Source organism: Mobula hypostoma, chromosome 22 (genome assembly GCF_963921235.1).
Source record: "Mobula hypostoma chromosome 22, sMobHyp1.1, whole genome shotgun sequence".
Taxonomy (NCBI): Eukaryota; Metazoa; Chordata; class Chondrichthyes; order Myliobatiformes; family Myliobatidae; genus Mobula; species Mobula hypostoma.
The window spans coordinates 3,980,105-3,994,775 of record NC_086118.1 but is presented as its reverse complement, the minus strand read 5'-3'; the positions used below and the strand labels follow the sequence as shown (position 1 = coordinate 3,994,775).

General features: G+C 46.0%; 1 protein-coding gene across 3 annotated transcripts in view; it reads left to right on the top strand.

Annotated features, from left to right (window-relative positions):
• LOC134336598 (ras-related protein Rab-37-like) overlaps positions 1-14,671 on the top strand; it is a 306,886-nt gene that overhangs the window by 273,964 nt on the left and 18,251 nt on the right. For all 3 annotated transcript variants that reach the window (XM_063030920.1, XM_063030922.1, XM_063030921.1), the window contains 4 exons: positions 410-451; positions 5,100-5,166; positions 5,942-5,994; positions 10,619-10,684. In XM_063030920.1, coding sequence (XP_062886990.1) covers positions 410-451; positions 5,100-5,166; positions 5,942-5,994; positions 10,619-10,684 — 228 coding nt within the window. The remainder of the gene's footprint in view (positions 1-409; positions 452-5,099; positions 5,167-5,941; positions 5,995-10,618; positions 10,685-14,671) is intronic.

Sequence of the window (14,671 nt, the reverse complement as noted above, 5' to 3'; positions counted from 1 at the left end):
GCCCTGCTCACAATCCTCACAAATACGTGCTCCTGGACCATCAATTTCCAAACAATTGCATGTCAATTTATTGGAGATTTACGGTACCCCTCGTAAAAATTAATTACTATAATCTTTTTTTGAAAAGGCAACATATCTTCCCAGGATGTGGCTCCTGAATAAAGGAGCAACACTAGCAAAGGTTTCAGAGAAGGGGTGAACTGGACAGTGGGACGCAGCGAGTGGTCACTGTAGTACTGACACACTGAAAACATAGAGCTGAGGAACCAGGGGATCAGCCATCAGAGCTGGGCAAAGCAGGGTATTGCTTGTGTATGTTAATTGTTTGACAACAGTGTCTGATGACATTCTACCTCTCTTCGTTCCTTGGATGTTTCAATATTAACTAGTATTTCTTCTTGTTTTGCAGAATAAGGTGGTGGTTGTGGATGGGGTCAAGGTCAAATTGCAGGTCAGTACACTGTAGCGGCTGGTGGAATGACAGCAGCCCCTCCATCCCGTCAAATTTCAGAACAGTTCTCATTCCCATGGGATTCCTTTCTCGGTGTGAGTTAATCAACAAATAAGACAAATAAAGATGGAAGAAATGACTTAACTAAAAATCTCTTCTATACACACAAGACGCTCTAAAAGTTCCCAGGACCTGCAATACTTACAACTTCCCTGGAATGCTTTAGGATCCTTCTAACCACAGATATTCCTGTGATGTGGGATTGCTGTCACATTAGTCAAGCTCTTCAGCTTAACTCATCCATACTGACAAAATTGCCTAACCAAGAAACTTCCTCTAGCAGCTAGTTCCACTTATCCACCATCCTTTGTGTGACAAAGTTGCCGCACAGATTTCTTTTAAATCTTTCTCCTTTCACTTTATAACCTATGCCCTAACCTGGGGAAAAGATATTCTAATGGATCCCTTCAAAACCACTCCTACAACTCCTTCAAACATGGGTTTATATTTATTGAAATCCATGCAAGTTTCAACATACCGGACGCACACGTAGGGACACCTCATGAAAACTGTCACCTTACCTGAAAGACTGATTCAAAGACTATGCAATGGCCAAAATGTCTCCCGCTCGACAGTAATTGGAACAAAAGCTACTTTCTGCATGGATGCTGGGCTGTTCCAACATCTGCTCCTTTTGTGCTGGCCATGTTATAGGGGATGGAAGGGGGTGTGCTTTACTCTAATGAAGGAATGTATTTCCAGAAGCTGACAAACTTACCGTACCTAAGAGCTCCCCCTCTGTTCAGGTCTTCGAATGAGTCTCACAGGTCAGGTGCCAGTTGTGTGCGTGTGTGTGTGTGTGTGACAAACATTTAATTTTCTGAAGGGATCCACTACACCAATGCTCTAGATCAACTACCAAATGCATCCCTTTGTAACAGCGGCAAGTTAGAGGCTTCTCAATCCTGGTTGGAAGTATTAGCAGCAGCCTGTCTGAATCCTCCCTCTGATCTCAGCAGGACGTAACAATCTCTCACCTTTTCTTTCCCACTGATCCCCATGCCCTGCTCTTCTACAGAGACAGCACCTCAGCACCTGTCATCCTTGCTACCTCTCATTCTTCATACAGGGTTCAGGACAATCAATGGGACAGGTTATTCAACCACACAGTGCATCACCATTAGATGCCCTAGATTAGATTCTGGTCTGTAATTCACTCATAACCATCTGTTACTCTATATATAAACCACTTGGACTTCTTAATTGGATTCCTTCCTGTAGTTCACTGTCAATTATCCATTATTCTATATATAAATCAGAGGTTCCAAACCCCTTCTTCACTGATGGACTCCAGCACAGGGACTCTGCGGACCCAACCCTGGCAAGTGTGACTCCTGACCCCACTATATCAACTTAACCTTCTTATTTACTTACTCTGGCATGAAAGAAGATTGTTTGGCCATCAGGTCCATGCTAGAAACTCATCAGTCCCACTCCTCCTCTTGTGTCCCTATAATCCTACAGCTCTTTCACAAGCTCATCAACTCCCTTTGAGAAAACACAGCAGCAAGTGCTGACTTACCTGCAATGCCCTTCTTCTGAGAACAATTTAACCAACCAATGGCCCCATATTGTAACTGTGAGTGCATCAACTGATGTTCACATTTGTAAAGAAATTAATCACAGCCCACAAAGAAGTCAAAAGCGAGGAACTGCAGATGCTGAAAATCTGAAGTAAATAGCTTACGCTGCTGGGAATACAGCTGGTCAGGCAGCACCATCTATGCAACAGATTCTGCAGATGCAGGAAATCCAGAGCAAAACATTGGAGAAACTCAGCAGGTCAGGCAGCACCTATGGAGAGGATAACATTTCAGGCCAAAGACCCTTCTTCAGGACTGGAAAGTTAGGGCAAAAACACCAGAATAAAGAGGTAATGGGGGAGGGGGGGGGAGGGAGGACAAACTGGAAGGTGATGGGTGAAGCCAGATGTGTGTGAAAGGTAAAGGGCTAGAGGAAAATGAATTTGATAAGAGAGGAGAGTGGGCATGGGAGAAAGGGAATCACAGAACCAGCAATCCCTGCAGAAAGCAGAGAATGGGGTGGGGTAGGGGGAGGTATAAGACCAGAAGACATAAGAGCAGAATTAGGCCACTCAGCTCAGCGAGTCTGCACCACCATTCCATCATGGCTGACCCTGGATCCCACTCAACCCCTATCATATCCTTTCATGCCCTGGCCAATCAGGAAACTTCCACCTTAAATATACCCACAGACTTGGTCTCCACCGCAGTCTGTGGCAAAGCATTCCACAGATTCATTACTCTCTGGCTAAAGAAACATTCTCTTTACCTCTGTTCTCAAAGGTTGCCCCTCAATTTTGAGGCTGTGTCCTTTAGTTCTGGATACCCCCACCATAGGAAACATCCTCTCCACATCCACCCTACCTAGTCCTCTCAATATTTGATAGGTTTCAATGAGATCATCCCACATTCTTCTAAATTCCAGTGAGTACAGGCCTAAAGCTGCCAAATGCTCCTTATTTGTTAACCCCTTTATTCCTGGAATCATCCTCGTGAACCTCCTCTGGACTCTCTCCCATGACAACACAACTTTTCTGAGATATGGGGCCCAAACTCCAAGTGTGGCCTGACTAGTGTCTTACAAAGACTCAGCATTTTCTCCTTGCTTTTATATTCTATACCCCTTGAAACAAATGCCAACATTGCGTTTGCCTTCTTTACCACAGACTTAACCTGTAAATTAACCTTTTGGGAGTCTTGCACAAGGACTCCTAAGTCCCTCTGCACCTCTGATGTTTGAACTTTCTACCCATTTAGATAACAGTCCACACTATTGTTCCTTTTACCAAAATGGATTATCATACATTTCCCAACACTCTATTCCAACTGCCACTTTTTTGCCCATCTGTCCAATTTGTCTACATCCTGCTGCAATCACATTCCTTCCTCAGCACTACCTACCCCTCCACCTGTCTTCATATCATCTGCAAACTTTGCCACAAAGCCATCAACTCCATAATCCAAATCATTGACAAACAACGTGAAAAGCTGCGGTCCCAATACTGACCCCTGAGGAACACCACTAGTCACTGGCAGCCAACCAGAAAAGGCCCCTTTATTCCCAGTGGCTGCCTCCTGCCCGTCCTCCATCCATGCCAGTACCTTTCCTGTGACGCCATTGGATTTTATCTCGTTAAGCACCTTCATGTGTGGCACCTTATCAAATGCCTTCAGAAAATCCAAGTAAATGACATCCACTACCTCTCCTTTGTCCACATCGCTTGTTACTTGCTTGAAGAACTCTAACAGATTTGTCAGGCAAGATTTCCCTTTACAAAAACCACGCTGACTTTGGCTTATTTTAATATTAGTCTCCAAGTACCCTGAAACCTCATCTGTAATGATAGACTTGAACACCTGCTCAACCACTAAGCTTAGGCTAACTAGCCTGTAATTTCCTTTCTTATGCCTTCCTCCCATCTTAAAGAGAGCAGTGACATTTGCAATCTCCCAGTTGTCCAGGACCATGCCAGAATCAAGTGATTCTTGAAAGATAAAAGTATACTTGGTGGTAGGTTCTCCACAACTTCTTCAATGGGATCCTACCACCGAACACATCTTTACCTCCTGTTCACTCTCTCCTGTCTGCAGGGATCGCTTCCTCCATGATTCCCTTGTCCAGTAATCTCTCTCCTGGTACATTTCCCTGCAGGTGAGAGAAAAGCTACACCTGACCATTCACGTCCTCCCTTACCTCCATTCAGGGCCCCAAATAGTCCTTCCCGGTTGGGTCTTGTATTTTATCCGGTGCTCCCATTGCGGCCGCCTTTACAATGTGAACAGGGGGACAGCTTTGATCACCTCCATCTGCCAAAAGTAGAATTTCCCGGTGGCCAACCATGTTAGTTCCTATCCCAATACCTGTTCTGACAGGTCAGTCCATTATGCCCTCTTTTGCCACAATGAGGCCACTCTCAGGGTGTAGGACAACACTGCATATTCTGTCGATATACCCTCCATGAGCATCAATTTCTCCTTTCAGTAATTTTTTTTCTCTCTTTCTTCCTCACCTCCCTTCCTTCTTCTTTTATTCCCCACCTCTTCTCCTCACTTGCCCATCAACTCCCCTGGTACCCCTCCATCTTCCATTTTCTCCTATGGCCCACCCTTCTAACTTGTGAGATACCTTTTTCACCAGCCCTTTACCTTTTCCACCCACCTGGCTTCACCAATCACCTTCTAGCTATTCTCCTTCCCCTCCCCATCCCACTTTTTTATTCTGGTGTCTTCCCCTTTCCTTTCCTGCCCTGATGGAGGGTCTTGGCCCGAAACATCAACAGTTGATTTATTTCCATAGATGCTACCAAGCATGCTGAGGCATCATCATAGACTTAAAGCTACGTGTGTCTCTCTCCGTCTCAGTTACTGCCTGGCCTGTTGGGAATCTACAGCGTTTCTTGTGGGGGGTATACTGGGGTATCCTGCCTGTCCTGTATGGGTCACACAGTCAGATGGCAATCCCAGATCCTACAGTCTCTGACAAATGTGAGTCCATGCTCCTGGCTGGTGATTCCAGCAAGGGTTAAGGCACAACTGAATCACAGCATCTCTGTTTCTGTTCGCAGATCTGGGATACGGCGGGGCAGGAACGGTTCCGGAGTGTCACTCACGCATACTACCGGGATGCACAAGGTAGGGCAATTGCTCTAGAGGGTTTGCCAACAGGCCCCAGTGTCGAGGGTCTCTGATGTTAGTGTGGCAGCACAGTGATTTGGCAAGGTGCTCTCAGCATCTACACGGGCACTTAGCTACCTGTTTCCCAGCACTCGGGAGAACTAACAACAGCATCATTTATATATTGCGTTGAATAGCTCAGAGACATAGTGTACCTCTCATATCTCCCACAGAGTGTTGAATAAAAACAGTCTTGGCTCCTACACGCTGTCTGCCTCTCTTGAATTCATGCAGAGAGTTCCTTGCAAGAGAGCTCGCTGACAGATCTGTGATCTCACTCCTCCCCAGAAAGCTGCTGTGTTTTATGCCGCCTTCTAGTAAATCCTGCCTGTCCTCAGGAACACGACAAAGAGAGATGAGGGACATGGTCACTACCATCTCAGCTAAACTCATCCCCGCAAGTCTGCTTCAGTTTGAAACTGGTTCCGTTTCCAGTCAAAGTATTTTAGAAGTATTCTTAAAGAATGAGATTTAAATGTTACATGTAATACTTAAGCATAATGGTCTAATTCTGCTCCATATCTTGTGGTGTTTTGGGCTAAGGCGAGGATGAAAGTGTTAAACTTGAGTGTTTCTGGACTGCAAGAGGCTCAGATGCAAAAGAATTCACACCATCATAACATCGCTACTTAGCTGAGGAAGATGTGTTCAGATGATCTGTGAAGTGAGGGGAGCCGTTGGTGATTGTTGTGTGCTTGGATTTTAATGTGCCTCTCTCTCTCTCTCTCTGCAGCTCTCCTGCTCCTGTATGATATTACAAGCAAATCATCATTTGACAACATCAGGGTAAGATGCCCTTTAACTTCACTCTTTAGAAGCAAATAGAGCACTGATCTAAATGAGGTGTTCAAACCATTCCTAGTTCATTCTCCGGGCTCCTGGCCCTGCCACAGCTTGCCCAAGTAAGGGTCAGTTGTGGCCCAGCCGGAACCCTCACAGACAGTGCCAGTCCTCAATGCCCCTCAAAACCTCACTTCCCTTTGTCCTCTCTTCTTCCTGCAAGCTGAAGGCTTTAACAGTAGGACTCTTAAGAGTAACTTCTTTCCCTACACCATCAGATTTTTGAACAGTCCATGAATCACACTATTCCTGTTTTGCACAATTTACCTATTTTGTAAATTATACTGATTTTAATACCTTGCACCGTACTATTGCCATAAGACAACAAATTTCGCAACATGGCAGTGATGATGAACCTAATTCTGACTCTAGTTACTTCCCTACACCTTTTTGGGAGAGAGAACCCAGAGTGGTCTGGTGGAAGTCAGAAAGGAATACAGGACTGTGAGTTACCACAAACTGGAAACTACAATGTTCACACCATGACCCAGTGAAATATGAGATGTTTTGTTGGTCTTCTGGTCCACGTTTGGCTTCACTGCAGTCATTCCTTTTGCCTCTACAGATGCTGCCTGACCTGCTGAGTGCTTCCAGTAGTTTGTTTTTGACTCCAGATTCCAACATCTTCAGTCTTTTAAGTCTTTGAACTAATTTATTTCTGTTTCCCAGTTCTGAAGAAGGCTCCTGGACTATTTATCTCTCCATAGCTGCTGGCTGGCCTGTTGAGTGCTTTCTGCATTTATTTCAAATTGCCAGCATCTGCAGTGCTTGGATTTCCATGCCTAGTTTGTTCCTATTATCACCTGCAGAGTCACAGCCTGTCCCCGAATAATTATAGCCAACTACAGTCATCATTTGGAAATGTGATCCCTATTGTAGGGCATACTTGTGTCAGACAGCAAGTGGCCAAAAGGCAGAGTGATAATGAGAAGAGAGGTTTGTTCAGAGTATGATCTGGGGTTGGGAAGAGCTTCCCAGTGCTTCCCTGAATACTGTTCTGGTTTACCTCTCATCAGAGATGCTCCCCACTATCAACGTAAACCACTTCTCTCTCCAACGTTAGTACCTCTCCCACCTGACCCAGCACCTCCCCCTCAACCCCAGTCCTTGGCACCTCTCCTTCGACCCCTGAACCCGGCACCTCCCCTAGCACGTCACTTCCCTCCCAACCCTGGCACATCCCCTCTCCACCCAACCCCAAGCACCTCTCTCACAACCCCACCCTGATGCCAGCACCTCCTCCCCCAGTCATTTCTCTGCAACCTCTCCCATTAAATCTGTCCAGATTCTACCACACTGGGGACAGTTTACAGCATCCAGATACATTTTAAACCTGCACACATTTGGGAGTTGGGAAGGACCCAGAGCATATAAAGGAACCCAGGAGGTTACAGGAAGAACATGCAAACTTCATCCAGTCTTCACAAATCCAGAAAATTCTTGAGAGGTCAAGGATGAAGCAGGGTTGGAGAGTGCGCAAAGTGTCTCAAAGTCAGGGCTAAGAAAAGAGAGTTGGAAAGTTTCAACCATTAGTGGAGCATTTGTGTTCCACAAGAAGATAACCCGACAATGTATCTGCCATCCTTTACTTGCAACCATAAACCTGTTGAGAGGCGTTGCATCAAATGTCAAGGCTCACCTGAAGAGCTTCCGTACAAGAGGTGACACAGATTGGTACGCAAGTGACGTCAAACAGGCAGACATGGGCTGCCAAATGGGGACAGGCTGAGGAAAATCATCAGCACCGCAGCAGAAAGGCCAGGTTAGAGAGGTTCAAAGCACCCTCTTTGGCCTCCCAACTCATTACTTAATGAGCTGTAATGCTGTTGCGAGCAGCCAGATCTGAGAATATCATATTAGGTTCTCTTTATCTGTTTCTAAACAGTGTGCTGATGAGTCAGGCTAGTTTGAAGTGATCCTAAATTTAGCCCATGTTACAATCAAGTGCCATTTCCTGAGTTTGTTTCCCTCTCTCACTCCTAAATAGAAACATAGAAAACCTACAGCACAATACAGGCCCTTCGGCCCACAAAGCTGTGCCAAACATGTACTTACTTTAGAAATTATCCAGGGTTACCCATAACCCTCTATTTTTCTAAGCTCCATGTACCTGTCCAGGAGTCTCTTAAAAGACCCTATTGTATCCGCCTCCACACCATTGCCGGCAGCCCATTCCACACACTCACCACTCTCTGTGTAAAAAAAAGTTCTTCTTCCCTCCAAAACATGCATACATTTAGCTTTTCGAGTATGATCCAAAGTTCAGCTGATCTGTGCGTTTACTAACTTTGGTCTGGAATATTTATAGCATAAATTCAACAGTTTCTGATCTCCACAGCCACTAGCCTCTCTTTGAAGGGAACCCCAAGTCTCCTCTACACTTGGTGCCAGGATCAAGTCTCAGGGCTTCTATTTCCTATTGTTACATTATTTGCACTAAATGGGGGTCTCTCTTTAGCTTAAAAAAAGAGCAGAAAATGGCCAGTGGATTCAGTGAATTAGACGAGATCTATGCAGATAGAAACTGTTTATGTTTCAGGTCTGAGGTCCTCACCAGAATGGATTTGTTTGTGGTTCTCATCTGTTCTTGAATGTTGTTAGGCCCCTTTCACTGGACCCTCCCGTCAAAGGAGATAGTTTTTGGCTACACCATGGTTGCTCAGCAGGTAGTGCTGCTGCCTTACAGATTCTGAGAAATGCATTTGATCCAAACCTCCAGCACTGTCTGTGTGGAGTTTTCACGTTCTGCCTGTGACGGTTTCCCCTAGGCGCTCTGGTTTCCACCATGTCCCAAAGATGTTCAGGTAGGTTAATTGCCCACTGTAAATTACCCTCGGTGCATTTGAGTGACAAAAGAGTCTGTGAGGAGGTGGTGGGAATGTATCAGGAGGTTGAATGTTAGGACTTTATTCCCTAGAATGTAGAAGATTGAGTGGAGATTTGATAGACGTATAGAAAATTGAGGGGTATAGATAGGGTAAATGCAAGCAGGCTTTTTCCACCGGAGTTGAATGGGACTACAACTAGAGGCCATGGGTTAAGGGCAAAAGGTGAAAAGTGTAAGAGGAACATGAGGGGAAACCTCTTCACTCAGAGGAGTGTGAGAGTGTGGAATGAGCTGCCAGCTCAGTTTCAACGTTTACGGGGGGTATGGTAGGGGCATGGAGGGCTCTGGTCCCGGGGGAGGTCGATGGGAGTAGGCAGTTTAAATGGTTCGGTGTGGACCAGATGGGCCAAAGGGCCTGTTTCTGTGCTGTACTTTCTATGACTCTTTGAAAGCTACAGGGAAATATGGAGCAGCAATTTGATGGATGAATTGCTCAACTGAGTGCCAGCATAGAATCAGTGGGCTGAATGGCCTCTCTTCATCATAATAAGTAAGGAAGTATCGTCTTCAGATGAAGGTAGGTTTATCACCTCCCCTTTTCATACATCAGATTCCAGTAGCAAAAGCAGAAAACACTGAAATACTCAGAGGGTCAGGCAGCATCTGCGGAGAGAGAAACAGTTCATGCTGAAGGTACAAAATTGGAAAAGAGAGAAACAAATTAGGTTAGAGAAATAAAATGCTGCTGATGCTGGAATCTGGAGCAAAACATAAATTGCTGGAAGAACAAAGCAGGACGAGCAACATCTATGGAGGCATAAGAGATGACCGTGGTGAGGCCAATCGCAAACTAGAACAACAGTCTTCACCCAATGGTGTAAACATTCAAATTTATGATTCCAGGTACTCATACGCACTTACACTGGTCCACCCAGGGTCTCTCTCTCTTCACTCACCTTTTCCATCCCTCCCCCCCCACCCCACCCAACTGGTTCCTTCTGCCATTAGCCCATCCTGACCTGCCACCGACCATAGGTACGTTCCAATGAGACAGAGAAGGGATGGTAGGGTACAGGAACCGTGGTGTACAACGTCTGTTGTAAATCTAGTCAAGAAGAAAAGAAGAGCTTACGAAAGGTTCAAACAGCTAGGTAATGATAGAGAGCTAGAAGATTATAAGGCTAGCAGAAGGGAGCTCAAGAAAGAAATTAGGAGAGCCATGTGAAGGCCTTGGCGGTCAGGATTAAGGAAAACACCAAGGCATTCTACAAGAATATTAAGAGCAAGAGGGTAAGACATGAGAGAATAGGACAACCAAGTGTGACCTTCCTTCCCTACAACCCCAACCCCCACATTCCCCCTTGGTTATTCACTCACACAGAGCTTTAGGGAGTCTCTTCTGCTTTACACTAAACTTAAAGTTTGAAAAGACTCTGCCTTGGTGCTTTCTAGATATCTAGTTGTATATAAGACCCCAGTTGAACCTGCTTCAGGAGTATTTGATGGGACAGCAGGAAACTTTACTCCTTAATGTGTGTGTTTATCTGCTGTCGAACCCATACCTAACCCTCGGTTCTGCTGCCTTGCCGATACCATTGCTGTCATTTCTACAATGCTCAGTATTCTTCATTAACATTGCTGCCACTCTGCAACTCTGCAACTCCTATTTGGTGCAGATAAAAATCTTTTTAAATAAGTAGTAAATAAGAGTATTTTCAACATTTTATCTGTCTAATCTTGCAGGCCTGGTTAACAGAAGTACATGAATATGCCCAGCAGGATGTGGTCATCATGTTGCTAGGTAACAAGGTGGGTATTGTACTAATTTCTTTGGTATGTGTTGTGTAATTGAATTTTAATCAACTGTCACAGCCGGAACCTCAACTTCGCTTTATCATTTCCAACAGGAAAGCACATTAATGTCTAATTAAATACAACACTGGATGATTAGTCATCTTAAATATAGAAACAGAGAAAACAAGAGTGGGTGTAGGCCATTCAGCCGATCAAATCTGCCTCACCATTCAATACGATCATGGCTGGTCATCCAAGTCCTGCTCCTCTTCCACCTTCCCCCCTTATTCCTCAGTGTATCACTGCTTTTATTGCCTGTCTCTTCAAACGTGACCAGATGATTCAATGCTGAACTATTTTGGGTATGGCCAGCTCACTTTCCAAAATCCCCAGGTTAGAAATGGCACTGTGGGTTTGAACTGAACATGAGCTGACAGGTAGACATACGGGCACACACCTGTCACCCCTTGGCTGAGTCCTCTGCAAGACAACAACCTGTGAGTCAGAGACATCCACTGGAAGAGGCTGAGTTAACTTGTGTTGCACAGAAGCTCTCAATGATCACGTGGTCTGAGATGCTGAATGAGTATGAATGAGTGGGGCAACAGACATCACTGGTTTTGCTATGGACGGATAGCATTGGAGGACAATGGGAAAAAAGTGAGGGGTAAGAGCGGATGAACGTGAAGATGAAGAGCCATATCACTGTAGTGTTGGGGAGGGTGCAATTAGGAGGTTTGATGAATCCTGTGAAGTTCCATCACATTGTCACTGTTATGCTGCCCTAGGCACACAGCACACAAACAGACCCATTAGCCTACCAAGGCCATGCCAACCTGCAATCATCAGTTAAACTACCACTCACTATAAACAAGGCGCCAGGTGCCGAACAACCTGCAGAGAGAAGCCAGAGCACCAAGGAAAAATCCACATCATCTCAGGGAGAGTGTGCAAAACTCCACACTGACTGGACAAGAGGTCAGGATTGTATCCGGGTCAGAAAACTCACTGTGCTGTGATGTCTTCCTAATCTTCATCCTAAAACCTCCAACCCTTTACCACATGTGCTTTAACATCACTCATCACCAGGTTTGTGTCCACCTATTGCTTTTGACATCACCTGCTGTCTGTGACCGCGAAAAACTGCAGAGTTATGGACAAGCTCAGCACAGCATGGAAACCAGCCTCCCCTCCATAGGCTCTGTCCATATTTCTTATTGTTTCAGTAAAGAGGCTAGCATAATCAAAGACATCTCTCACTCCAGACATTCTTTCTTTTCCCCACCTCCTAACAGTTAGAAGATGCAAAACCCAGAAAGCAGGTACCACCAGGCTCAAAGATACATTCTCCCCCACTGTTATAAGACTATTGAAAGGCCCCTAGTGTGATAAGATGGACTCGACCCGACAGTCTACCTTGTGATCTTGCACCTTATTGTCCGCCTGCACTGAACTTACTCTATACTCTTTACACTTAATTCCGCATTCTGTTACAGTTTTACCCTTGTACTACCTCAATGCACAGGTGTAAGGAACCGATCTGCATGGACACTATGCAAGACATACACTCAGTGGTCATTTTATTAGGTTAATACAGATATCAAATTAGCCAATCATGTTGCAGCAACTCAATCCATAAAAGCATGTAGACATGGTCAAGAGGCTCAGTTATTGTTCAGACCAAACATAAGAATGGGGAAGAAATGTGACCTGAATGGCTTTGATAGTGAAATGATTGTTGGCACCAGATCTCAGCAACTTCTGATCTCCTGAGATTTTTTACACATGACCGTCTCCAGAGTTTACAGAGAATGGTGCAAAAAAACAAAAAAGCATCCAGTGAGCGGCAGTACTGGGGGCAAAACCGCCTTGTTAATGAGATAGCTCAGAGAGGGGCCAGACTGGTTCAAGCTGACAGGAAGGCAAACATAACTCAAATAACCATGTGTTACAATGGTATGCGGAAGAGCATCTCTGAATGCATAACACATTGAACATTGAAGTGGTTGAACTACAGCAGAAGACCACACTGGGTTCCGCCCCTGTACTTCATGAAGTGGCCACTAAGTGAATGTGACAATAGTAAGCCAATTCACCAATTTGCCATCTGTCACTCATAGGCTCAATGGCTGTCTGTCATACTTCAGCTGTCTCTCCATGCTTCACAAACCGCCCGTCGCAGTTTGATCCCCCACACACAGTGTCGTTCTGTCGTTGTGTATTCACCTCTCAGGACTGGCGCATCGCTGCCAAGGCTGGCCTTTACTACCCATCTGTGGTTGCCCTGAGGAGGTGGTGGTGAGCTACCTTCTTGACATGCTGCATTCCTTCAGATGAAGGTGCTCCCACGGTGGGGAGATAGTCCCAGCAAGAAAGGGAGAACAGTGACGGACTTCCAAGTGAAGATGACATGCATCTTGGAGAGGAAACTTTGCGGGTCTGGAAATCCCTGGAGGAGCTGGCCAGGCCAGAAACTGCAGTGTGGTTTGTAGATGGTACATGCTGCAGGTGCTGTGGTGATGGAGGGGGTGAATGTATAGGATAGTGGATGGTACATGCTGTAGGTGCTGTGACGGAGGGGGTGAATGTATAGGATAGTGGATGGTACATGCTGTAGGTGCTGTGACGGAGGGGGTGAATGTATAGGATAGTGGATGGTACATGCTGTAGGTGCTGTGACGGAGGGGGTGAATGTATAGGATAGTGGATGGTACATGCTGTAGGTGCTGTGGTGACGGAGGGGGTGAATGTATAGGATAGTGGATGGTACATGCTGTAGGTGCTGTGACGGAGGGGGTGAATGTATAGGATAGTGGATGGTACATGCTGTAGGTGCTGTGACGGAGGGGGTGAATGTATAGGATAGTGGATGGTACATGCTGCAGGTGCTGTGGTGATGGAGGGGGTGAATGTATAGGATAGTGGATGGTACATGCTGTAGGTGCTGTGACGGAGGGGGTGAATGTATAGGATAGTGGATGGTACATGCTGTAGGTGCTGTGACGGAGGGGGTGAATGTATAGGATAGTGGATGGTACATGCTGCAGGTGCTGTGGTGATGGAGGGGGTGAATGTATAGGATAGTGGATGGTACATGCTGTAGGTGCTGTGACGGAGGGGGTGAATGTATAGGATAGTGGATGGTACATGCTGCAGGTGCTGTGGTGATGGAGGGGGTGAATGTATAGGATAGTGGATGGTACATGCTGTAGGTGCTGTGACGGAGGGGGTGAATGTATAGGATAGTGGATGGTACATGCTGTAGGTGCTGTGACGGAGGGGGTGAATGTATAGGATAGTGGATGGTACATGCTGCAGGTGCTGTGGTGATGGAGGGGGTGAATGTATAGGATAGTGGATGGTACATGCTGTAGGTGCTGTGACGGAGGGGGTGAATGTATAGGATAGTGGATGGTACATGCTGTAGGTGCTGTGACGGAGGGGGTGAATGTATAGGATAGTGGATGGTACATGCTGTAGGTGCTGTGACGGAGGGGGTGAATGTATAGGATAGTGGATGGTACATGCTGTAGGTGCTGTGATGGAGGGGGTGAATGTATAGGATAGTGGATGGTACATGCTGCAGGTGCTGTGGTGACGGAGGGGGTGAATGTATAGGATAGTGGATGGTACATGCTGTAGGTGCTGTGACGGAGGGGGTGAATGTATAGGATAGTGGATGGTACATGCTGTAGGTGCTGTGATGGAGGGGGTGAATGTATAGGATAGTGGATGGTACATGCTGCAGGTGCTGTGGTGACGGAGGGGGTGAATGTATAGGATAGTGGATGGTACATGCTGTAGGTGCTGTGATGGAGGGGGTGAATGTATAGGATAGTGGATGGTACATGCTGCATGTGCTGTGGTGATGGAGGGGGTGAATGTATAGGATAGTGGATGGTACATGCTGTAGGTGCTGTGACGGAGGGGGTGAATGTATAGGATAGTGGATGGTGCTTTGTCCAGTGTGGCAGTGATCTTTTTGAGGGTTGTTGGAACTGC